The sequence below is a fragment of the Homalodisca vitripennis genome, chromosome 1 (assembly GCF_021130785.1).
Source record: "Homalodisca vitripennis isolate AUS2020 chromosome 1, UT_GWSS_2.1, whole genome shotgun sequence".
NCBI lineage: Eukaryota > Metazoa > Arthropoda > Insecta > Hemiptera > Cicadellidae > Homalodisca > Homalodisca vitripennis.
This window is the reverse complement of record NC_060207.1, coordinates 227,067,190-227,094,671: the sequence shown is the minus strand read 5'-3', so window position 1 is coordinate 227,094,671 and position 27,482 is coordinate 227,067,190. Positions and strand designations below refer to the sequence as shown.

Here is a 27,482-nt window from a genome sequence, read left to right as displayed (position 1 = left end):
ATATATCTGTCTACGGCGTAAGAAAGGTTTAAGCCTGGCAAAATTTTCTCTAGCTGAGTCACTCTTTTAATTCTTACTGCTTTCTTTTGTTGTACTAAAATACTGTCTAACTTACTTTTCTTAGTGGAAATAATATACTCTTATCCCTCCTCACATCACTGAACTCTACGACCCACGTTGTTCTATCCCTGGAATGAGCAGTTGAACTTCTAAAGCAATATAGGCTGCAACATATTTTGCCATAGTACGTGAAGCTTCACTTACATGTTTTCAAAAGATATAAGAGCCTTTCAGGGGACACAAAATTTCTATATTATTTTATTCCATTTAATACATAAATTTTAAATGTTTGAATAACTGTAAATTAGGATTGAAGAAGCAGATGACAAGAGCTCATTGCAGTAATAAGCAATCTTCCTCAACTAGATTTTATTGCCTAGTTGTGATAAAACTTAATTGTATCATAATTATTCGAATTTGGACAATCCATTTTTGTTGTAGGGCTTCTTCGAAGAGAATTCCACGGACTTTAAAGCGCTGAGGCATGACAGAGCTCTACATACGGTGAAGTTCCAGCCACACCTGGCCCACGTACCTGACTATCTCGTGCCTTCTTCACTCAAGAAACTGGATATCCCTGGCGTTAAGACCACACCTAAGAACCGTAGTGGATCTTATATGAGGAGAAAGTACAAGGTAAACCTGACCCTTTCAATACATTTTCCTTTGTACACTATTTATTCTCTTTCAAATACCAGAATTGTCAAGCAAGGTATCGAGATTTTGTATCCATTCCATAAAACTGTAGATAGCGTGTTGTACTTATTGCAGGGTCCCCACCCGACCGTGAAAACCGTGAAACCGGGAATAAGCCGTGAATTTCGTTCACCGTGAAAATCTCTACAACTTTTGAATAAATAAAATCAACACGGGTCGTCGTCAGACGATCATATGGGAAAGTTGACCTTCGCTATTGCAAAGTAAAAAGTAGCACGCAATGTAGGGGATAGACCACGAAGTTTGACAGGTGCTGCTATCTGAGCGATTGTACTGATAATATGGTTTATAAACAAATGAGGAAAAGGAAGGGCCGGTGGGAGATGACGCTTCCGGCTCAAATCACGTGAGGCCTGTCTTTGTCTGTCGCCAGGTTCCGGGCCTTGGCTACGCTACGCGGCTGTAAACAAGGCATTCTCTGATTGAACGCGAGATTAATAACACAATTTAATTACTTGATAGATTGTCGTTTAATGTAAACACTTTTCGTATTGGAGTTTTATTGTATCAGATATAGTCTATTATTGTTTTCATAAAATAAAAAAAGTATACAAATCCTTAATCTAATGTAAGGAATTTAAATTACATTTTAACTTAATTTCATTCTATTAAATCCCTTATTTTATTTAAATATTAATGAGAAAAATGCTATTCAGTACGATATCTATATCGTTGTGTGTAATGACTGTTAACACAATGTAATAATTATAAAAAAATTTAATTTATGGTGGACAATAAATTGAATTAATTTAGGGTCTTGCGTAAATAAATAGTATAATAATGTGACGGAGCAGAACCTACACGACACATATCAATTAACGCAGCGAGACCATAACTTTATAGGCCTATATAACTGTTTTAATTACCAGTAAGGTCGTTTGAGAAAACAATTTTATTTTTCATCTCTTTAGATATTAAAACGGTAGTGATATGCGTTTTCCTTATCAATAATATTTTTTATGATTCCTAAGCTGCATGGATATTACGAGTGTACACGGTTTAAATCTTTTATGGTGAATGTGTGTTTAAATTGTATAATGTATTAGTAAAATATTACAAATGAAACGTCATGTTATAAAAACGTTAGAAAAAAAAACCATTGCATTTTTTCTAACCAGGAAACAACAAACGTCAAGTAACTTTGTAGTGTTAAGCTTTATTACTACAAAACTACAAATCGAGGAAGTCGTCCAAGTATAATTTTGTCGGGTTCCATACGACTACGTTAACGCTATTAATCATTTCATGCAGATGAAAAATATATCGTACAAGGTTCATTTATTGTAATGTGGTGCAGCGATGTTATGGTAAAAATAACCTTTGTTGTCGACTGTCAATGAGAGTGGAAGGGGAGGGGTATATCGTGTACTCCACTCCCCCATCCTCGGACAACAGCTGGTTTCATGTCTCAACATGAAAGATTTGTTTCCCCAGCTCGGCACTCCAATCTTATTCTTATTGTGAGAATTGATATAAAGATTTAAAGCTTTTCATTCAACTCATTCTGACACTTTCTCACGGAAATTCTTCTGTTGAAAGAGGCTTCTCTGTCAACAAACAGTGTATAGTTGAAAACTTGAAGGAGGAGAGTTTAGTCGCGTTGAGAAAAGTTTGTGACGGCGTATCAGCAGCAGGAGGATTGGAGGCAATGGAAATCACTAATGAATTAGTTCATGCTGCCAAAAATTCCCACGCCCACTACTCGGAGCACTTGGCAAAACAACGAGAAGAAATGAAAGACAAAATTAATTCTGAGAAAGAGAGGAAGTAAGCTGCAATAGAAAAAAAAGAATTGGAAGCACAAAAATTCCAGGTTTTGTCCGACGCCAGGAAAAGGGCAGCTGAGTTAGACGATAAGATACAGGAACTTAGCAAAAAGTGCAAATCGTAATTCACTTTTATTCTAGACATTTTTATCAATTTCTTTATTTATGTGTACAAATATTTTTTTTTTTTTTATAAACTGGTACCAAATAACTTTTCTTATAACAAGTTGTATATAATTTTTATACATTTAACGTTTATATGTTATTTTAATTTCAATAAAATTGCCTTTTCTTATGTATTAATTAAAATGTGAACCTGTGATTATGTGAAAATTTTCCTGTGGAAGAAATTGATCGAAATAATAATAATAATGTGTTAAACAAGAAAATAATTTAATAATCACGCAAGTGTACTTCATAGACTCAAACGAGTTAGCCTTAGCCAACGTACGAATCCTGTCACCCTGCATCTTGTCTAACCTGTGTCAACAAAGTTCTCTTCAGATTTCAACAAACTTGTAAGTTAAAGAAAATTATGAGCTATGTGCATGCTAATTATATTGAAATTTGTCTTTGTCATTGCTTTGATGACTGTTATGATGATGTTTTGTAAAAATAATATGCCTTGTTATATTCATTATGTAGCAAATCGCACATAAAATCGGGCGCTCGCCGCTCATTGCTTGCGTCGTAACCGAAGCCTATTGTTATTCCGTTCTTTTAGACGTTTCCGTCAATTCCTGCACGACCAATGACATCGTTAGTCAAATGGGAAGAAGTTTTATATTGTATTTTACCGCTCTGCCGCGTCTGTAGTGTTTACGTCTCAACTTCGCCCCTCTCCAACACGATTTTGTTTGTACCGGTAACGTTGTTTATGAAAACTTTCCGACCTTGAATTTTAATTTTTTTAACCGTGAAAACCGTGAATTAGCCGTGAATTTGAGTATTTAGATTGAGTGGGAACCCTGTTATTGGCAACGTTATGTCAAAAGTTCTCATATTATTGTGGTACACATATTTTGAAATAAAATCATAGAAACATCGATTTTTAATTTGTTTTTTATATTTAAATCCTGGTGTTTTTTTACCATTTCTGGACTGCCAAAAACGATTTTGTTACTTTTTTTCTGACACGCGTTGATTTAAAATTTAGTGTGTGATAGTAAATCTGCACCAAATAATTTTGTATGGTTCTATGGTTAAAAAGACATGCTGATATATAAGACTGCAGTGTTATCAACTCACACAACAAATGTCTCTTAAAATTAATTATTCAGTTTTTGTTTCAAGAGTTTTTTATTTTTTTGTAAATTGCCTCAGGTATATAAATACCGTTTTAAACATTTTTACTTATAAAATATATTGGTATGGTTTGGTTTTGATTTTTTTTGGGATATATGTAAAAGTTAGTGGATATATATTCGCAAACCGTCCACAAAGGGTTAAAACTTTGTGATGAAAGTATGCTTATTTAAATATATTTTATTAAATACTGTTAGAATGAATTTGAATAACAATATATGTTTTTAAATTACTATATTTGTATATTATTTCACTTATTAGTTATTAAATCAGTAAATATTTTTCAGGTGAGACAGAAGAATCCTCTGCAAACCATGGAATTTGAGGGATTTAGAGGAAAATCAGATAAAAAATAAGTACAATTAAAATGTTTAATGTACAGTTTTTAAGAGGAGGTTTGACATTGTGTATTGTTTTCTTTGTTATAATTGTACAATAAATATTTTATTAGTAAATTTTCTTCAGTACTCTTACTCCTAATACCAGTCACAAATATGAGATTAACAAATCAAACTAAAACCAAAAAGAATACAAAGAGCTATAATATTTATTAATAAATATTGTGTTGATGTTACGGATGTCTCTTTACCACCTGTGGGACCCAAACTTAATTGAATAAGGGAGTAGGTTAATAAAAAAAATCTTCTTTATACATTCTCTAGTCTATATAATATCACAATGAGTCTAATTCTATTTATAGCCAACATTATTTCTTTCATAACCACTGCAGTTCTTGTATATTTTGTTCCAGTCATTGTGTGAAGTCGATTGGTAGTTAATCCCTTAAGTGGATTTTTCAATGCTCTTTTAATATTTCTTTTACGTGGTTTATTTCATTAGCCACGCAAAATATTACTGATTTTGTTTGAAGGAATTTTCCCACAATGAAAACGTATTAAAAATATGTGATACAAAGTGGGTAACCTATTTTTTCATTACATATATAAGGATATATTTTTGTTATAATTTTAGAGTTAAATTAAACTGTACATTTAATGTAATTTCAATGTTAGAAATTGAAAGGAAAACAAAAATAGTAATCCAATAGGAATAGATTTGTATTAATTTACTTACTCCCAACCCTAATACTCCTCAATTCCAACAGTACTTTTTGAACAAAGCCAGTACTTTTTATAAACAAACTCTCAACTGTGACATGTTTGGCTCATAACATAATGCATAATGCATGTTTGGGCGAGCTCAACAAAGTTCAATGTATTGCTGTATGCCTCACTGTGTTAGTTTATCATCTCTGCTTATAGGACTAATAAAGTAAATTTAAAGATATTATTAAATTTTAGTCAATAATTAAAATGGTAGGATAGTGTGAGACTAGTGATAAATAACAGAAACAACCACGTGAAGGTTCTTGTGTCCAAATTACAATATTTTTCAACGTTTTCTAGGAAGAAGGAATAAGAAAAATATCTCGACATTGTTTTAAGAAACATATATTAATCTAATAAAACTGTAATACAACTTAGTAAGACCTGCAAACAATAAATACTATTTTCATAACAAATAAATCCTTAGTTTAAAATCAATTTTAACAGAAAATATACCGTGATGTATAAAATAATGTTATAAAAAATTTTTTAAATAGTATAGTAGCTTGCAGGTTAAAAATCATGCTACTATTTAATATTTCCAACTTCCATCCATAACATTTTAAAGAGGTAAATGCATTTTATCACACTTACTTGCAGTATCGTACTATTTAATCATGCATTATGGTAACAAAACTTAAAAACATTTTTATGTATTCAGTACATAAAAATAGTCTAACAGAATTTTTTTCAAACTAGTGAACACAGCCGTATATGCAATAGGTTATATACACATTAACAAAGTGTTGTACTCATAAAAAAAAAATTTAAAAATTAAAGTAGATAATCTCGGATTATAACATAATACATTGCATAGTATAATACCAATAAGGGAGTCAGAAAATATATTTGATATTAAAAAGGTTATACACAAATAAATAAAATTTATCACAAATTAATAATTAATGTAAAAAGTCTTCTAAATTAAAACTAATGGTCCCTTTCTTCTGGAGGCCGGTATTCCAAGTTCAGATGTTCGAAGATGGACGCCTCTGTTGGTGTCGGTAAAACACGTCCTTTGTTTTGTATTTCTGAGCCCTGTCAACAACAGTTTCGCAAATAATAATAACTCTAATTTATTTCACTAATTATTAATTTTTGTATAAATCCGTGAACATGTGACATTATAAGCAATATACCACAAATTCCAAAAATTAAAAACGAATAAATACAGCTGAGTAAATAAATTGGTGAAAAAAATATTTTACTAACGTTGCAACCCGGTTTTAGAAAGAACTAAGAATGCGTTACTACTTTATTCTAATGTGGGTATATAAATTAATACAAACATACCATATTTATTAGAAATTACTTTGGTATTAAAAGTCTAAATCCTCTTCATTATGACCGGTTTTTTCTGCTTTGATAGTAAAATTCATTAACAGTGATGGAGGTGAATTAAAATGGAACAAACACACACCTGTCGAATCACTCCTGCCTCTAGTCTGTGTTCAGACAAGTGCATATCTCTCTTGGCAGCGAGCTGCCGGATGGAACGGTTGAACAGCGCAGACCCAGTGTAGTGCATGATGGCACATGCCGACTCCGACTCAGGCACCACAAATATATCCAGGCGGCGATGCTGCGGCAAAATTACATATAACAACACTGCTTATGAAATTTAAAAACATTACAATAGACAAATTTCAATACTGATATTTACATACTGTGAGATAAAGCATAAGTCCATTCAGCTAAAACTAAATTATAACCACATATTTCATGAAAAATTTGATAATTTTTTAATAATTATCATAGAGACTCAAAGTCAAATAAATAAATTTTTGACTAACATAAATGAGTTTCTCTGTCGATTTATTTAACCATGGATATAGGAACAACAAATGTTTCATAAGTATTGTAGGGAGATTTGGTTTATTATTTTGGAAATCCCAAATTATTTTTGTAACCACCAATTAATTATATTTGAAACATACTTTCTCCTCTCTGTTATATTTTGTATTGTCAATGCCCAGTGTTTCTTTATTATTATTGTGTGTGTATATCATGTACTTGTATATTTCTGTTTTTTTTTTTTTTTTTTTTAATAACCAAATATTCTATTTTTAAATATTGTACACATGTACAACATGTTTTTAAATTCCTTTTTTAATATTACAGGTTACACAAATTCTGTTCAGCAATCGAAAATTACTTCTGAACACATTATAGTATAACATTTTTTTAATATCTACAATTTGTTTTTCCTACTCTTACGTTTTTTGGTTGTTGTAATTCTGCAAATTGAAATGTTTGTAATGTAACAGAATTATTATAACTAATACAAAATCTAAAAATTTGTAATAACTACATCTTTAGTGTTCAGAAGTAATGTATGAATACATGTATACAATACATTATAATATTTTAATATTCTACACTCCTTATTGAACAAAATGGTACATAATATAATTATTAAAGATGATACTGAATAAAAAATTACTAATTGTGAAACATCAAAAGTAAACTTACTAAACTGGATGATTTTTTCTAGGTAGTTCTAGTTTTTAATTGAATATTGAATTAACTCATTGAACAAACATGTAAAAGTTCAGATATGCTGTACTGCTATGCAAAGGAAATTTACGAGTTTGTAGGTAACTGCAATGATCTTACTATTCTTTTATCCCCAGGCAACTTGCAGACTCCAAGATATTTTCTCTGGTTTCCGCTCTTTTCCAGGCTCACCAGATCATCAGTTATAAAACCTAAACATACATGACAACTAATTTTGGAAGTGAATAATGAAAATGTCACATAGAATTAACCATTCATTTTGTTCTTCATGGAGTTTGAACCAGTCTGTGTATTGGTGGGTTTTTGAAAACCGACTTTCAATGCATTCTTGCTTTGTTAATAGCGTTTTTGTTCATTACTATTGTTTATTCAAATTTTAGTATTTTAACTGAGCAATTAATTTACATAAAAAATCATAATTAAAAATATGAAATTTTGAAGTTTAAATGCCAATTGTATTTTTATTTTTATCACAAGTAAAGATGTCAATACTACAACAATATCAGAATAGAAGAGTTGTAACTAGTAAAATGAACCAGAATTACTTTTTAAGAATCAATTTAACAAAGCATCTTTTCAAAAAGGACCCTTTAAACTTACCTGATTCTTTCAGCTTGGCCAAAATTGATGTAAGGATATTTTTTGAATTCAGTCTGTCCGGTTTGATGACAACCACATCCACATCACCACATGTAACCTTGCCCCTTCGGTATGACCCACAGAGCATTGTGGTTAGCGAGGGATCCACTTGTAGGGCAGCCTCCGTCACCTGATTCATTTTAACAAAGAATTTGTTAACAACTATAAATAAACCAATTTTTATACTATTATATTTTTACGAATAAATTGGTTTTAAGGAGGGACTGGTCAACTTTTTTGCCTTATTCTCTCCACCCTAGTAAACTACTGGTTTTGTTTGTGCTTCTCCAGACTTTTGGACATGAGCTTAGGGAAATTTTTTATTTTTTACGTACAACTATTCTCTTGTAAAGTATGATTGTGGTGTGCTCATTTCCAGGTTTACTAATTTGTTAATTTTTATGCATGATTAGCCTTACGTCTTACATTTGGACAGTTGAAGAAGAGGATAGATTCCGGTTTCCAAAATGTGGCATTCCACTTCATATAACATACAATAGAGCAAATTGTAAAACACGGTTCTCCATTCAAATTATTCATTGCCAACAAAAAGTGAAAATGTACAAGCACAAGATTGTTTGTTTTTCTAACAAACATTTTCATAAACATTCTTTTTCGATTAGGTAAAAAAACAAATCCTACAAATAATTTTATTTTCATGCGAATATCAATTTTTATCACTAATTAATACTGAGTACAACAGTGAAGAACATGGCAAGGTTAGGATAATTTTCATCATTTTATTAAAGAATGCTTAAAAGAGTCTGCAAGACGTGAAAAATATAACACCAATTGTGGGCCCTAATTTGATTGCCAGTTGTTGGAATGAGTAGTACATGAAATTACTAACCCTCCAAATGCCAAAGCTGATATCTCAGCAGAAATCTCCACTGTGACTCTGAAGGTTTCCAGGTCTACTACTTTGATATAAAACGTATCTTACTAGTCAGACCATGTGAAATGGACGTTTATTTTTTTGTCTTCCCACAATGGTCAGAAATATCCTAGTTTATCTATGGTTTATATTCAATTACCATTGAAACATTTGCACACCTTCTGTCCAATTTCCTCGACTTCACTGCGAGACATTCTTTCTGAAAACTGTTTATAGTATTTTATCCCAATTTGCTGTTGTTTGGTTAGCGTTTCTTTCTCAATTAAATCATTCAGCGTTCTATGACCCTGAAACAAATCAGACCCAAAATATTAAAATTTATTATGGATGATAATAATACACCTTTCAATATAAAAAAGTAATGCATCTTTAAAATTAGGATGTTGTAACAACAATAATAATAATAATAATAATACAATTGGAGAGACATATATGTTGGATGGTAGCCAACGCTCCTGATACTTTCAACAACATTGGTATGAGCCAAGTTACCACAAGCCTCATAACCAACGCGGACATGCAAGATGAGGACAACGGAGGAAGTAGAATCCGGGCACAGACACTCGACATGTTGTGCCAAATGTTGTATATTTATTAATTTAACTTAAAATATGATATCTATATATATAAAAATGAAACTGTTCGTGTGTAACAGCATCACTCACAAACGGCTGGACGGATTCGCCTAATTTTTTTTTAAATTTGTTCGTCTTGATCTGTAGAAGGTTATAGGATACTTTTTATCCCTTTCCCGATTCAGGATTCCGCCCCACTGGTTACAGAAATACCCGTAAGAAATGCATTGCAGCAAACATATGTTATTAAGTGAAAGAGTCTTTTCAAATTTTTTAATCAGCTGTTCTTTGTAAACACACATAATGCGAGAAAAGAAATATGTTTATATCATTTAATTACTATTTTAAAATTTCTTTACACCTATAGTTTGAAAGCATAGAGTAAAAAAAAATTGTATCTTGAAAAAAAACAATTGCCTGAATTCCAAAATGTAAACAAACAACTGTAAATTTTATTGACACTTTGACAGCTGCCTGTGTCATTTTTCTGGGTTACTCAGTCAAACAAAATGAAATCATGGCTACTGAGATATAGATTGTCCTTTCAGTTTTTACTTAATAATCAGTCAATCATGAAGTGATTTTTTTTTTACCTTTGCAATTAATCTGTTGATTTTAAAAAAAGACAAACAACTTATTACTTCCGATTGCTTTCAGTTAGGATAACTTTGTTTCGCACGAAATTAAACGATTTGCGAGTGTTTGTGCGCCACAATACTCAAAGGAAAATTCAAAGGTGAGGAAGTTCTTATTCCAAAGATTCCGATGATTCCTACCAATATGACTTTTGAATTTAAACGAACTCAGTTTCCGATTTCGTCTTGCATTTGCCATGACGATTCAATAAATCACAAGGCCAATCTTTGAGCGTTTGTGAACTAAATTTAGAAAATCCATGTTTTTTTCATGAAACAACTATATGTGGCATGTTCATGTGTCGGCAAACATCTGCTTTATTCATTCTTGCACTAATAACAAGATAAAAAATATTGTATATCACAAGGTACTCGACTGAAGAAGAAAGAGATCAATATTAATAAATTAATGTATCCGTGGCTTTGCTGCTTATTGCGATTTAAATTTATTTTAGATAATTTACGAATTGTGTTTTTTATTTTGTTTTTCTATCTAAATTTCAGATTAGTTGTGAAGGAAAAAAAAATCATATAGGACCTAATTTGATTTATTTTTTACTTTGTCTTTTTATTCTGCACATTTCAAGCACCAATGTGGATGCTGTGGACCCTTTAAGGCGGTACGAAGTTCGCCGGGTCAGCTAGTTAATATATTAAAAAAATGAAACTGTTCGTGTGTAACAGCATCACTCACAAAACGGGCTGGACGGATTCGCCTAATTTTTTTTTTAATTTGTTCGTTCTTGATCTGTAGTAGAAGGTTATAGGATACTTTTTATCCCTTTCCCGATTCAGGATTCCGCCCCATGGTTACAGAAATACCCGTAAGAAATGCATTGCAGCAAACATATGTTATTAAGTGAAAAGAGTCTTTTCAAATTTTTTAATCAGCCTGTTCTTTGTAAACATATATAATGCGACAAAAAATTGTTGTTATTTTTTGACAGTAACTAAGTAAACATAAATATTTTTGACGTTTCTATGTAAACAAACATTTTTTGACATTTACAACGTGTCACAAATGTCAAATTTTTTGATAAACGTGATTTGATATCTTTTTTACAATTTCCAAGAACAGTGTTATTTTCCATCAGTAAAAGGTTTAAAAAAATAGGCAAGTATTTTTGTTTTCTCATGTAAATATTCTTTGAAGAATGTTTTTCTCAACATTTTTTTTTAAAGAATTCCTTTGAGCAGTTTTTTGACGAATTTTATTGGAAAATAACATAATGCCGCCAAGAAAAAAAAGTGCTTTAAGCCGTCACAGCGCACGTGCGATAGCACAAAACGATTTCGTAATAATCAAAGCAACGACCCAGCGCGCAAAGGTAAACGAATTGAATCGAATACGAACATCAGCATCAAGAATGATGCTGTCGCAAGAAGAAAGAGAAACATCAAATTTGAATGATAGATTGAGAATGCAAAGTAATCGAGCGGTTGCAACAGATCAGGCGATGCACGAACTTCAACATGACATGTATAAACAAGCTTTTAATTACGATCCTTCAGCAGACTACAATCAACACCCAAAAATGAATATCGGTCACATGAATGTAACTTGCCCACATTGCCATGCACGGAAAATTTCCAAACGAGGCACTAGGAATGTGTTGCAGCAACGGGAAGGTGTATCTGCTACCACTTCAAGAACCTTCCTGAGCCCACTTTTGTCTTTAACATCCGGAACAACTCCGACTCTAAACGTTTTCTACAGGATATACGAAAGTACAACTCTTGCTTTCAGATGACATCTTTTGGGGCAACCAAAAGTAGTGACACATGCGGGATACATGCCTACGTTTAAAATTCAAGGACAGGTTTATCATTCAAGCCGGGTCTTATTACCTGAACCCAATCAAGATCCACGATTTTTACAAATATATTTTTACCGGAAAATAACGACATTCAAATTGATCAACGGTGTGGTAAATATTCCAGGAGTCGACCGCAAAATCGTAGATTCATTACAACAGATGCTACAAGAAAAAAAAACAATTTGGTTAGAATGTTCAAAAAATGCTTTACAACGAATGCCAAGCTATGAATATAAAATTGTTATCAGAGCAGACAAAACACCAACAGGAGAGCACGAAAGACGTTTTAATGCCCCAACATCTGATGAAGTTGTAGTTATAATTGTCGGCAATGAATTTGATAACGGGATATTGTTCTACAAAAACGGAGTAATTTGTTGCAGCGCATTTCAGAAACTCACCGTTCTTATGATGCTCTACAATACCCGTTACTTTTTTGGGAAGGCGAAGATGGATACAATTTCAACATTTATCAGATTGATGCAGTGACACATGCCGCTACAAAATTAAAAAGGTTTCAGCAATGAATTACTACGATGATCGTATAATGGTGAGAGAGGGGCATAATCATCTGTTACGTTGCGGACGACTGTTTCAACAATTCTTGGTGGACATGTATGCAAAAATTGAAAGTGAACGTTTATCATTTCTGCGATGGAATCAGAAAAGACTACGTGCAGAAGAATATATTCACCTTAGGGACGCAATATCGAGAGATGCAAATGCAGAAGATATTGGAAAAATCGTCATTTTTACCTTCGTCATTTACCGGCAGTCCTAGACATATGCATGAATATACACAAGATGCTATGACGTATGTCAGAAGTTACGGTCACCCGGATTTATTTATAACTTTCACGTGCAATCCAAAATGGGTTGAAATTGAGAGTCCCTTCTGCTTCCTGGACAGACTGCGGAGACAGACATGATCTGACAGCAAGAGTTTTTAAACAAAAACTAACAAAACTGATGGATGCAATAGTCAAATTGAGAATATACGGGGAAGTTAGATGCTTCATGTATACTATTGAATGGCAAAAAAAGAGGTTTACCACATGCACACATTCTCATTTGGTGAAAGAAAAAAATTCATCCGGACCACATAGACAGAGATTATATCAGCCGAAATACCAGACAAAGAAGAAGATCCTCTTTTATTTAACATAATCACTTCAAGCATGATTCACGGCCCTTGCGGAAATTTAAATCCTACATCCTCCTGCATGAAAGATCGACAGTGCACGAAAAGATATCCACGCTCTTTTTTGCTCGAAACTCAAACTGGACAAGATGGCTATCCACAGTATAAAAGAAGAAAAACCAGAAGACGGAGGACATGTAGCAGTAGGCAAGATCAAACAAAGAGAAGTGCAAATTGACAACCGTTGGGTGGTGGTACCATACACTCCCTTGCTTTCAAAAAACCTTCAGGCACATATAAACGTAGAATACTGCAACTCTGTCAAATCGATCAAATAAAGGCAGCGATATGGCAATGTTTGGAGTCAGTAACGACAATGATGAAATAAGTTTATATCAGATGGGACGATACATTTCAAGTAATGAGGGCAGTTTGGAGAATCTGAGTTTTCCAATACACGATCGCCATCCCACAGTTGTCCACCTCGCAGTGCATCTGGAAAAACGGCCAAAAGAATTACGTTTACACCCCAGAATGCGGCTCAATTGGCAGCCGATCCGCCACATACTACCTTGACTGCCTTCTTCAAATTATGCACCGAAGACCCGTTCGCAAAGGACACTGTTATATCCAGAAGTTCCACAATTACTATACGTGGAACATATCGAAAAAAAACAATTTTATCAAAGGAAACAAGGTGTTAAAGTACCTGGAACAACGATAAGAAGAGAAGTGATGCTCTAGGCCGAGTATACACAGTACATCCTAACAAACGCCGAATGTTTTTACTTGCGAATGCTTTTGCATGTTGTAAAAGGGCCGACATCTTTCGAACATATACGCACTGTTGAAGGTGAGGTTTGTTCCACATATCGACAAGCGTTGCCAGAAATTGGGACTTCTAGAAGATGATCAACATTGGGATACGGCATTGTCCGAAGCCAGCTGCAATATCTATGCCCTGTCAGATGCGTCTTCTATTCTCAATTATTTTAACAACCTGTGCTCCATCCGATCCAATGGCTTTGTGGGAAAAAACATCGCGATTCTCTTAGCGAAGATTATTTATTGCAACTGCGTAGAACTGCGAACAACTTCGATTTGCAAATGTCAGATATTCTTTACAACAAAGCGTTAATAAATATCGAAGATACATGTCTGTCCATCGTCAACAAACTCTTCAGGAATTAGGACTCCTTTCACCACCAAAGAGACGACATTGACATTAGTGGATACTGATGTTGTACGCGAGACCAACAACTACAATCGAGATGAACTACATAGATTTGTAGAGACTAACGTACCTCTTTTGGTAGGACAGCAAAGAACGTCATATAACATAATTATGAATCGAATTTCAACTCAAAAGGGAGGTATATTCTTTCTCGATGCTCCAGCGGGAGGAACAGGAAAAAACGTTCCTCATTAACCTCATACTTGCACAAGTGCGAAAGAATGGCGATATCGCACTTGCTGTTGCGTCCTCTGGAATAGCCGCAACTCTTTTGGCAGGAGGAAGAACTGCGCATTCAGCGCTAAAATTACCGTTGGATTTTTGTGCAACTGATACGCCAATTTGCAACATCAAGAAAAATTCTGGACAAGCCACTGTTCTAAAAACATGCAAGGTTATCATTTGGGACGAATACACGATGGCAAACAAAAAAGCTCTTGAGGCTTTGGATAGGACTCTGCAAGATCTGAGGGGGGTCAAGAAGCAACAATGGGAGGGAGCACTCTTGCTACTAGCTGGAGACTTTCGTCAAACTCTTCTGTTATTCCAAGAGGAACTCCAGCAGATGAACTTAATGCGTGTCTCAAGTTATCATATTTATGGAGGCGAGTTCAGATATTGACGCTCACAACAAACATGCGTGTTCGCCTGCAAAGTGATGCGGGCCTCACAAGAATTTTCGGAACGGCTTTTGCAAATTGGAAATGGAACCTTCATGAATTCGCCAGGCAATTACTCCATAACATTTCCAGAGGACTTCTGCAATTTGGCTGAATCAATCAATGATGTTGTTAAACAGTGTTTTTCAAGGACATTGCCACTAATTACAAAAATCACGGATGGCTTAGAGAAAAGAGCGATTCTAGCACCACGAAAACGATCAAGTAACTAATCTAAACATATCTATTCAAGACAAGCTACAGGGAGCTGTGGACGACGTACAAGTCCATCGACACCGTCATTGATCCAGAACAAGCTGTACACTACCCTGTGGAGTTTTTAAACTCACTTGAACCATCACAGGAATGCCGTCACATCAATTACTCTTGAAAGTAGGATCACCGATAATGATGTTTGAGAAACTTACGACCACCAAAATTGTGCAACGGCACTCGACTAACCGTCAAAAATTTACATCCAAATATCATTGAAGCAACGATTTTGTCGGGAACATCTGCCGGGAGAAGATGTCTTCATCCCTCGCATCCCCTTAATTCCATCCGACTTGCCATTTGAATTTAAAGAGACTTCAGTTCCCCGTTCGACTTGCGTTCGCAATGACGATTAATAAGGCACAAGGACAATCACTTAACGTCGCAGGAATCCATCTGGAACCCTCATGTTTTCTCGCACGGGTCAATTATACGTCGCTTGCTCAAGAGTCGGAAACCCGAAGGAACCTTTATATTTATGCTCCAAAATAATACAACTAATAACGTTGTTTACCAAAACGCATTAAAAATAAACAAAAAACTTTTATAATAGATTTTATGATATGCTACGATGTATTAGTAGAGCAATAAATTAATTGGAATAAACGTATAATAAAATTAGTATTTCTTTTCGATGCTTGATTGATGTAGCCCTCTCTACTGCCACGCGAGCGGAGCCGCGGGTTTTTAGGCTAGTATTAATTAAAATAAACTAGATTTTAAGGGGAAATTATTTCTGGTATTATGTAAATAGTTATCATTAATGGGCTTTATTAGATGTAGATTTTGAAAAAAACATATTTAATCAAGTCAAACCGATATATATGTTAAAAGAAACTTGATTTTAGGGTTTCCACCTCTTCAGGAAAGAGCACCTCTAAGAAATCAATATGTCAGTTTTTAAAAAACACATAACAATGACAAAATTCTATATCAATCCTCACATCCTTTGAAATCATTTATTGCGAACGGGGCATTAAACAGAGAAAAACTTGTAAATTGTAACCTTTATATACCAAGCATTGGCAGTAGCGGGTCCTGCCCCCCAGATGCCACTGAACAGGTCCAACACTCGACTCTCCTCCGTCTCACACAGCTCTTCCACCTTGCGGATTTTGCCCGTTGATAAAACTTCCATCACTTTTGATGCCATTTTGGCTCCGACACCTTCTAGGCTTGCAATTTCCTACAACATTCAACACCACTTGTTTATACTTTGTGTTTGAGCAATTACATTTTTGGATGGAAATAATATGATGATGCCTTCCTTAATTTTTGATGAAATGAGAAAATGAAAATATTAAAATGTTTGTCATGGATTGGTAAAAACGAACTGTGAAGTTGTTTTTGAAGATTTTAACAACATCCTATCAGAATAAATGTAGACTATCAATACAGAACTGTTTGACGGAGATTAATTTTTTTTAGTTAACGTTCGTGTTCAAGTATTTACTCTAATATAACCCTTCACACGCCACTAATAAATTCATTAACTTTCCTATAATGCCAAGACAAGTAAAAAGAGTTTTTTCCTTTAAGTTCAGAGCTAATTTTTTACTATAGCAAAATTATAAAACTTAAAAGGAAAAAAATACAAAACAGGGCATTTTACTTAAAATTAGCGTATTTATTGATAAATTAAAAAAGAACTATTTACAATTAACTGTTTATTTCAAATAAATTTAAATTAAATTATATACACCTTGTTGCACTACAAAACAAGATAAATATTTCAAACTAATCACAACATTACCACATGATGAAGAATAATAACGAGATACGTAGTAGACACGCACTCATGACAACAATGTAACCAACTACAACGTGGGAAGGGTTAACTTGTGCAAAATTCAATAATCACTGTGATTGACAATCATATTAATTTAGATCTTGTCAGTTCCTAAACACAAAGATATAAGTAAAATGTGATGTTTTTATTTTTACATAGCTTTTTAATTTTAAATAGCTTTCAATTTCCATTTAGTGATAATTCCAATATTATTATCAATCATAAAATTTAATAGCCTAGCAATATTTTGGAAATCAATCAAACTTCAAACCACTAATTATTAAAATTAGCACGCCTAATTGCAGTTGTGACATTTTCTGTACCTCAGACGAGGTGATTTCTTTTCCATGGCGACGAATCGCACTGATGGCCTTCTCGTACCCATGTGCTCTCCACTGATCTCCTCTAGCTCTGTAGGTATCTGCTAGCCTTCTCAGTTGACTCAACACTACAGCGTTACACGAGGCATCACTGGCTGAAGACGACTGGGAGCATGCGTACTTCTGTAAAAGCCAATAAATTAGTCTTAGAGTTAACCAGAGTACTAACCAAAGTTGATGTTTCATGGCTGATAAAAGGGTGCAGAAAGTTGCTAAAGTTACATCCACAAGCTAATACGGATGTAGCAGAACTACCCAGAAACAGAGATATACACCAACACCACACAAGGCAATCTGGTCTCTACAACCTTCCAAACCCACCAACTTCAACTGTATGACAGAAAGCCATCATACAATGGTAGGAAACTTTACAACCATTGACCACCAGAACTGCAATTGAAGAAGGGGAAACCCTTGAAATTGGCACTGCAGGAATGGCTAAGAACCCACCCATTCTACACACTAGAGGAATACATGCAGAGAACAATATAACCATTACCTTTATATTTTCTTACTTACAGAAAATAATTGTAAGTTGTAACCTTTACATACCAAGCATTAAAATAAGCAACAATGGAACCCATGAGTTCTGATATAAAAGAGGAATTGTAAGCTTTTATATTGACAAAACATCATTTGAATATGTATCATCATTTGTGATGTTGTTTGTCATTTCAAATAACAACAAATTGTAAAATTGCCTCCATTTGTAATCTCTAAGATTATAAATAAAGATTATTTTGATTCTGATGTTAACCACCCAAGACAGAGGTTTAATCACAGATTAACTCTTTCATGAGTAAATAGTAAGTAAGGTATGTAAGTTTCCAGCCTGCTCTACTTCTTCTCCTTCAAGCTAGTTGGGAGCAGTTGTGTTGGGGGAGTCTATGTAAACTTCTTATCGCTTGCCCAAATCTCTCCAGTTCTCTCCAGTCTGTCTCTGACATTAAAGTAATTGGTGTCATCTTGCAATGCTCAAGATTGAGTACCATGCTGTAATTAAATTCTCATGTAAAGAGGGCTTTTTTAAACTTGAAAGTTTAAATCTCAAAAAGAAGCTGTCAGAATTCTTTTAAAATTGAACTCCAGAGAGTTGTGCAAGACCCTTTGGGGAGCTTGGATTACTAACTTTACCCTGCCTTTATATTCTCAAGGTTGTCCTGTTCTGCTGACTCAAATTTGAGTTGGTACAAGACAAGGATGTCCATCACTAAAGAATAAGAGACAGGGACAACTTGCCATCTCAAGTTAGTGTTAGACTTCCTTGATATAAATAAATAAATAGGCTTCCTTGATGGTATCAAACAACTCAATAAAGAAAAAAAAATCAGAGATCATCTGAAACAATTTTTGGTTTCAAAGGTGTTTTATTCTATGGATGAGTTCATGATAGGCTGCTAGGATGAAAATTCTTGAAATATTTGAGAACAATAAGCAACAATGGAACCCACGAGTTCCGATATAAAAGAGAAATTGTAAGCTTTTATACTGACAAAACATGATTTGAATATGTATTTCCTTAATTTACTATGTTGAAGCATGCAATGCAGTTGTTAATTGTTTCTATACAATAAAGATTATTATTATTATAAGATTTAGTTAATTATGGATAAAAAGTTAATGCTACAGAAAAAGCATGAAATCTGCCAATTAAAATGTTATAACTGTCAATCCAATGCAGGAGAAGATTATCAGAATTATTTCATAATTAGTAGATCATGTTGTAAATTTTGAACTTGCCAGTGCAAGGGTTAAACATAAAAGATACACTACATACTACGCTTCGTTCACAAAGATGTGACCTACGCCAGTCATGTTGGATAATGTTACATGTACACATAAAATATATTCTTGAAATGAAATTACCTCAACAACAATATCTGACGTGGCTGGTTTTTTTGAAGTGGTGGCTGGTTCAGGAGAAGGGGTTTGAACGTTTCTGGATTGGCTGGCTGACAACATACGGTTGTTGGTCTTGAATTGCCTGCTTCTTGAGACACTGGCTTAGCCAGAGCGTACCAACCACAACCGGATCGCCTGCCCACAGAGAGACCGGGAGGCCCGAGTGATCACTTGTCTCCTCGACAATAACATGAGTTGCTGCTTCACTTGACAAGACAACCTGACCACCGTGGTTGACCACTTGTGTAGAAAACAAATTTCTTCTTATCCGAGTCAGTTTGGCAGGATGAAAATAGAACTTCATATTTTTGAACATTTAAAAAATTATCTACCCTTCTTTTTATGACCGTTGTTTAACACAGGTCTAATTATAGGCTAGTCATCTGAGTAGTCATGAAACCACCTGAAAAGAAACAAACAATTACTATCCTTAGAATTAACTAATATTTATTACTGATTTATATTTTATGTACGTTATATTTTATCAAGTTTACAATATTGTTGATATGCATAATAAATAATAAAGGGCCCAAAATGGATCCCTGTGGTACATCAGTCCTTCACCTGCACATCAATGAAACACCATTTTTGCAGTTCACTGCCCAGAAATGCCAACTCCCTTTGGAACATTTATGCAGTGGTGTACTAAATTGTCTATCTTTTTATATTTGACAATATTTTATTAGTTTTTGTTTTACTTATCTACTAACAATATATACTACATGAATAAAATACAAAAAAAGAAGTTTTATCCTTGGAGAAATTGCCATAACTGTAGAAAGAAAAATGTTATATAACGTTTACATTTTTTACTTTGAAATCAAAAACCTACAAAATAAAAAAATATTTTATCCAAAGAAACACTTTTTAATTTAAAGTATGCACACATTTCAGTAATCAGGTCACATTTTATTCAGTTTTGAACACAAACAAATTTATAGAAAAAACAATTTATTACATATTACAAATTACCTGATATTTTTATCCTGAATTTCTTGACACTGTAGAAGCTACACACAGTTTACTCTTAGAGACTTGTGTGTAATAGCTGTTGTTTCTAGTCTGGCCATTTAAAAATACGGGTAGACTTTAATAAGCGGCCTACACTCGTTATTAGACTTCTATTATCGAATTATTCGATTGTGTTTATCCGAAGGAATAATTCGATATTACAATTTAGCATATAATTTCAACTTATTAGTTATAGTAATTTTAATGTAAACAATAAACAGCAAGAAGTAACTCATATTTCTAAACTTTGAAAATAGCAATGAATACGAGAAAAAATATGTGAGATATTTCTCACAAGTGACTGTTTAAGTGGCTTCAACATGTGGATTTGACTCCTGGTAACCCATGGAGAGAATTCTTTCCTCCATTTTACAAAAGCGGTTACTCGTTAATATCAAGCTGGGCAAGTTGTAATATTGTAAGATTTCTTTGATATCTAGGTCTAAGCCATAGTTGGTTTTGTGATATCATTGTTAAATTTATGTTTTTAAAATTGTAATTTACGAGATTCTTCTTGTTATGGTTATTTATATTTCTTATTGTATACGATTTTTACATATTGAATATTGTTTCATAATAGCAATCGAATAACGAGTATAGGCCGCTTAATAAAGTCTCCCCAAAAGTACAAGTTTTTTATACTTAAAACTATGTAAAAAATATTATTTATAAAAGTAACATTAGTTTTTTTATCACTAACAGGCATTAGTAATGTACTGATGGAGAGATTCCATACGGGCCCTGGCCTGGCGATGCGCAGTGGTCTACTTGTCATTTGGAGGAGTGGGGGTAACGCTTCCTCAGTCTGTATCGCGGAGCTGTGCGGTGCGGACCTCGCGCTTACTTGTTCAACACTCTTCTTGCCTCTGTAATACTTGCACTGTTTTGCCGCCGTTACTGTTTTATAGGATTACCGTGTGATATTTCTGAAATGGCGGTTGTAAACTTCATGAAAAAAGTTGGAAATGGTAAAATATATCATAGCCAAGCTCGAGAAATCGTAGCAAAACATTTATGAATACATGAAACATGAGAAAGAAAGTGGCGCCGCAATAAACATAAACAATCCGTGTAAAAGCTGCAACTGGCGTGCTATTGACAACTACTAAAAAAAAATAGTTTCTAAGAGGAAAAAAGTAATTCAAGACAATGCAGAATTCAGCACTCCGAAAAAGAATCGAAATCGTACAAAACCTAAAACCGATCTAGACAATTTCGATATAGGTGTTATTAGGAGGACTATAAATGAATTTCACCGAATTCATGGCGAAAGACCAACAATAAAATCTCTGCTATCTGTTTCTGAAAAGTTAAATTAATTTTAAAGGTAGTTCTTTCTCTCTTCGAAGCATTTTAAAGAAAATGAATTTTAGATGGAAGAAGCTACTAATGACAGAAAAGTATTGGTAGAAAATATTAACATCCGAGAGAAAAGAGGAATTTTTTTTTAATTACTCAGTACATATCTGAGAACAGACCCATTATTTATATGGATGAAACTTATATCCATAACGACTCATGCAACTCCCAAAGCCTGGACTGACGACAGCAATGAGGGATGTAAAGTACTGGAGGATTTTAATTGTTACTATTGGAAGTATGTTAACTATACTGCCAATGTAAAATTTATCTAACATGTGTTTAAATAATCGTACGCAGCACGCAGATCCAGGCTCACTGACAAGTGACAGTGGCAAGCTTTGTGACGCGGCGGCAGTCAGCCCAGTCAGCCCCCTCCCCTCTTAAGACGGCTTCTCCCACTCCATACCACACCACTCCCCTGTCGCGCTTCTCAGGGCCCGTATGGAATCTCTCGAAGTATACAACGGATGAATAGGCTACCTTTTTTATTTTTTACAAATATACCTTGTTCTTTTCTCTTTCCACTTTGTTCAATATTAAATATACTACAAACAGTTTATACTTGCAAAGGAGTTTGGTTACCAATCCACACATCAGGCAACTCTTCAATAATCAATGTAGTGAAATCCATTCCTGCTATAGGCTTATCAATGTTTAAAAGGTATACAAAATGTACCATACAAGTTTACTACAATTTTAGAAAAAATGTTAAAGACTATTTTGTTCCAGAATTTAACTGTTCGCTGTTCGTCCAAATAGCAATATAGCATTTGATCGACCATGTCAATGCCACCATGAAGTCATTCTAGCCTATTCACGTACTATGGTTGGTTTACTTGTGATAAAAACTTGATTTCCATTTTTGTTAGCTTGCAACTTATTAGAGGTAGTGCTGTTAGTAGATAAAAGCAAAACTGGTTTTTTCTGGCTTTCCTTTTGCCTGAAAGCATCATGCATGTCGGAATCGTATTTCATGCTTTTAACAGTATTTATTCTGGCCAACGCCCACTAACTATATCAATATAAACACCAAGATTGAAACAGATTTTTACAGAATATAATTTTACAGAGAGACAGAATATATTTTTTGCAAACGTTGAATAGTTATTGAATAGGCCATCTTGTAAAGGATATTACCAAATATTAGCTCTATTAAATTATATTTGGCGTGAAAAAATAAATTCCGAAAGTCAACTGAATAAACATTGCCATTTTTGTGCACTACCACAGAAGTTCGATTAATCAGACAGTGGCACTAAGAGGGTTAAAGGAGGCTACTGTGTTTGTGTCAAAATATATAGAAAATACACTTTTTTAGCCCTTAAGTTAATGGGATTTTAAATTCGGTGTTCACTCAAAAGTGTGGTGGCCATTTTCTTGTTACAAATGAGTTTGTAGCATTTTTATCTCTCTCAAGTATTTTTATTAACTCATCCAGAACTTTTGTAGATTGTTTTTTTTTGTTCAACGCCATTACTACACGTAAACCCATTCAAGTATGACTTTTTACAAGGTTTTCTTGAATTTTTTCAGGATTTCCTAAACTTGTTTTTTCAATTAAGTTTTAAGTATTTTCATTTAGAAAAAATCAACAATATTATATAAAATGGCTAGAGTAAATATATTTAGCAAATTATATATTATTTAGACAGTTTACAGAATACATAAAATTACCCCAAGCAATAGCAATACTGTAATGTATATTAGCCTATGTCCGAGAGGATTGTCAATAAATTATTATCTAGGCACAGACAGAGATCATTAAAAATGTCTATTCAACTAATACATTACCTTCCAGTAATATCTATCTGGCAATCTATTATATTCAGCATCATATAGCCTAGTGTACTTACCACTTGAAAATCGTTAAAGTATCGTTAAGTATTTAAGCACAATATATAGATAAAGCCACCACTTTTAATAAATATATTAAAAAATATATTCATTACAGGCCTACAGATGCAGATTAATATTCACTCTCTTACTCTATTCTCGTATGGTTTGTTAATCATCAACACTATCAAATTAATATTCAACATAAAAATAGGTTAGAAAGGCCCCAACGTATTTGATAACAATACCTTTTTCTGGTTGCAGATTGTTTTTATAACAAAGGCTTATAACTCAAAGTTTTGGACTTGACCGGTAATGCCTGATTGGATGTGCTCTAGAAATAATATTAGATTCACCGATAAACTAAGTTATACGATTTAAATCGGCGTGAATCATATCGCAAATAATATAGTTCTTAACTTATTCTGCGAATAAGTACTGTTTCAGGCAGGATATTCATTCCATTTAATCTGACCACTGAAGTATACTAACTGATCGTTTCCTTTAGCAGAATTAATTAGACAAGAACATAATTAGAGAATTAGGTAGCATTGATTCTTATAATTCCAATCTAGTATGCTCCTTTTGAGTGAAAAGAGGAACATAACAGGAAAGTCCGTCTAATTTATCATCAAAGTTGAATGGATAACGCAGAATCATTGATGAACGAATTTAATAAAGAATGCTTGGGGATCACACAGGACTAAAACGAAATATGAGAACACGGATATTCATTCCATTTAATCTGACACTGAAGTATACTAACTGATCGTTTCCTTTAGCAGAATTAATTAGACAAGAACATAATTAGAGAATTAGGTAGCATTGATTCTTATAATTCCAATCTAGTATGCTCCTAATATGCTCACATACTCTGTTTACTATTTTATTTATCATATATTTTTTTGTTTCCATCATAGTTACACATGAGACCAATGTAATTTTTTTTCACCTTTTTACTTTTACCTATACGGCTATAGTATTTATTTCTAGTCCATTATACTGCTTATAGGTTTCAGTCTGGTTATACCATAAATTTCAATTGCACAGGAGCGGCACACCTCTATCCACAAATGTCAAGATATTGAGGTAGTAGGTGAATTGATATGTCTAGTCTACTGCGGAGAATTGGTGTTGGAATGGGTGGAGCTCCCTTTGTGTTAAAGGCTGTTACTAGCCTGGATGGCATGAGTAAGTGCTGTCTCCTGCCCTATTTGACTGGAGAGGCTTGGAACAGAGCTAGCGTCTAGTACTCTTCTAATACGTGTTAGATAAAATAAAGAGTAAACGTATACAATTATATAAAAAAATCAAGATGCAATGATTTCAATTTGAAGAATTTGCAGCAGTGACGGAATTTGACATACCTATAGTGCACAATTTTTATTTCTCTCCTTGAATGAAGGTACGATGAAGGAGGCCTCTGGTCATAGTACGCATATTTGTTCGGTGTCAACGTTAAAACCGTCCTGTTTTGACGTTGTGGGTAACGAAAAACACCACGTAATACCTTTCTTTTATCTCTTGGCCAGTCTCTCTTATTTTCTTACACACATTTTATCCTCTGCAAATATCGTACTCGACTTTGTTCATCGTCGGTATACATTGAATCTGCAATGTATCTCCACCTCTGAGAAGGATTTTTGTCTGTTTTCTAATACCAATCTCTCTGAGATTCCTAAATAATCGTGAGGCGAAATGTGGTCAATTTAGCCTAAGGTTCTCTCTCTCTCTCTCTCTCTCTCTCTCTCTCTCTCTCTCTCTCTCTCTCTCTCTCTCTCTCTCTCTCTCGTCTCTCTCTCTCTCTCTCTCTCTCTCTCTCTCTCTCTCTCTCTCTCTCTCTCTCTCTCTCTCTCTCTCTCTCTCTCCCTCTCTCTCTCTCTCTCTCTCTCTCTCCTCTCTCTCTCTCTCTCATCTCTCCATATCATATAGCATTTGTATTCCACTGTCATGCGGGGATTATAATATTTTGTCGCTGACCCTTTAGTGCAGAACTACCCAGCTAAGACGAGAGCAATATAAATTATTAAAACAGCATATAGGAAACATTTATCCAAAAATTTGAGAAACATGCTTGCTGGAATTAATAGAATAAAATAAGTAAGATTTTTATTTTATTATTCACATACTGCTTCTTCTGGTCCAACTATCATGGCTTATCAATGAACTTATTAACCATTTGCAAGAATGTCAAAGGTCTGCATTATCCAGTCGACTTCGGTGCCAAATTAAAAGCATGTCCTTATTATGTTTTTCCACGAGAACGAAACATACCCAGATGGGTTTTAAAAGAATCGATACTACAGAATTTGAAGAAGGCTAGTGATCATATATTCTGGTCTAATTAACTCTGCTCAGGAAAACACGTGATAGCCAGTTTTTCGGTTCATTTTTGTTAATGTAATTAAATGATCCTCCCTGTTATTGCGCTTACAAGTCGAAAAGATAAAAGTACAGGTACAATATTTGGAACAGTTTCACGCCGACTTATACTATATAATTGACTGTCCATATATGGAACTGTGCATTTTGCAGACTGGAATAACACTCTGCAGACTGGGTACTTAGACGTGTATACACATATGCTTATCAAGTTTCATGGTATTGGGATTACCAAGTCTGCAGAGTTTTGTTTCAGTCTACAGATTTGAAGAGGGGTTTCTGTGAAATACACATACTTAGGATATACACTGGAAGTTCATTTTTATATTGTATGTAAATAATGCGTATACAAATATCATTATCATGTTTCATTGAAATCGGATTAGTCTAAGTACTCAGTCTGCAGAGTTTCTTATAGTCTGAAAAATATATAGTCCCCATATCGTCAGTCAAAAACTATATTATACTTAAATCACCGGTAAATATAATATAATATCTAAAACACACCCATCTAGAGACAATTACCGGTCAAGTATGGATCTTTGAGCTATCAGTCTATTGCAATAAAATTAAGAAAAAAAAGCCGTAATCAAATCAAAATATGATAATTGAAATATGGTTATAGAGTGAGCCAGCGCCAGCCTAACCTATTTTTATGTTGACTAATAATTTGATAAGTAAGTGTTGATGTGTGACATTTAACCGACAACCGCATTATTAAATAATGAAGTTGTAGTGAATCTCTTGTCAGTATAAATAGTACATTTTATAATATATAAAAACTGTGTGTATATTGTGCTCAGATACTTGTTTTAGTGAGTTTTCATTTATGGTATGTATACTAAATATGATATTGAAGATACTACTTAGCAGTGTGTAATACAATCATTGAATGAACATTTAATTTATACCTATCTCTACCCAGGTTGTAAATAATTATCATAGACTATCCTTTTGAAAGTGATATTGCTATTGTCTGGTAGGGTTTGTATTTTATGGTTATAGTAGATGCTTATTTCTAAAATTTCAATTTTTGAGTTAATTTCAGTTGACTAACTCAATAATTTACTATTTCTGAAAACTTAGTAGCCTATGCTTATTTGTACTTTTTAAGCACATTTGAGATGATATTTGATTGTTATCAAATTGTTAGAATGTTACTTTATTCATTGCAAGTTACAAAGCTGGCTTCAAGAATTTGAAATGCACATTAATCGTGACCCTCAGATTATGAGACGTTAGTTGATTTCCTATGATCCAAATTTTTTTATTGTACAGGTGTGTTCTTGTGCCCAATAGTAAATTTAGGCTACAGTGTAAAATAATTTCAAATTTCAAAACGGGAAATTTGTACTTTTTTTTTTTATAACCCTTTTAAAAACCTTTAAATGAAAAAGATGTTTTTTTCCCATAAATTAAAAAGGGGAAAATTAAACTTTTGGTTTTGTTTAAAATTTGTTTTAAAATTTTGGTTAAAAACCCTT

At 33.7% G+C, this 27,482-nt stretch overlaps 2 protein-coding genes across 3 annotated transcripts in view; one reads left to right on the top strand and one right to left on the bottom strand.

Moving 5' to 3' along the window:
* LOC124353118 (probable ATP-dependent RNA helicase DDX56) overlaps positions 1-4,303 on the top strand; it is a 66,795-nt gene extending 62,492 nt beyond the window's left edge. Inside the window, 2 exon segments of the mRNA XM_046802959.1 lie at positions 502-696; positions 4,136-4,303. Of these exon segments, the coding sequence (XP_046658915.1) occupies positions 502-696; positions 4,136-4,204 (264 nt within the window). The 3' untranslated portion in view covers positions 4,205-4,303.
* Positions 4,304-5,283: 980 nt separating this feature from the next.
* LOC124353120 (DNA polymerase lambda-like) lies at positions 5,284-23,831 on the bottom strand. 2 transcript variants are annotated; one of them, XM_046802961.1, is made up of 9 exons: positions 23,637-23,831; positions 19,375-19,813; positions 17,452-17,631; positions 16,346-16,525; positions 9,164-9,292; positions 8,072-8,240; positions 7,571-7,662; positions 6,375-6,536; positions 5,284-5,992 (listed from the first exon to the last, which is right to left on the bottom strand). In XM_046802961.1, the coding sequence occupies exons 2-9, from the start codon at positions 19,468-19,470 to the stop codon at positions 5,885-5,887; spliced, it is 1,116 nt and encodes a 371-aa protein (XP_046658917.1). In that variant the 5' UTR covers positions 19,471-19,813; positions 23,637-23,831; the 3' UTR covers positions 5,284-5,884. The 2 variants fall into 2 exon arrangements, with proteins under 2 accessions (XP_046658917.1, XP_046658918.1); XM_046802962.1 differs by lacking the exon at positions 23,637-23,831 and adding an exon at positions 20,383-20,932.
* Positions 23,832-27,482: the final 3,651 nt, after the last annotated feature.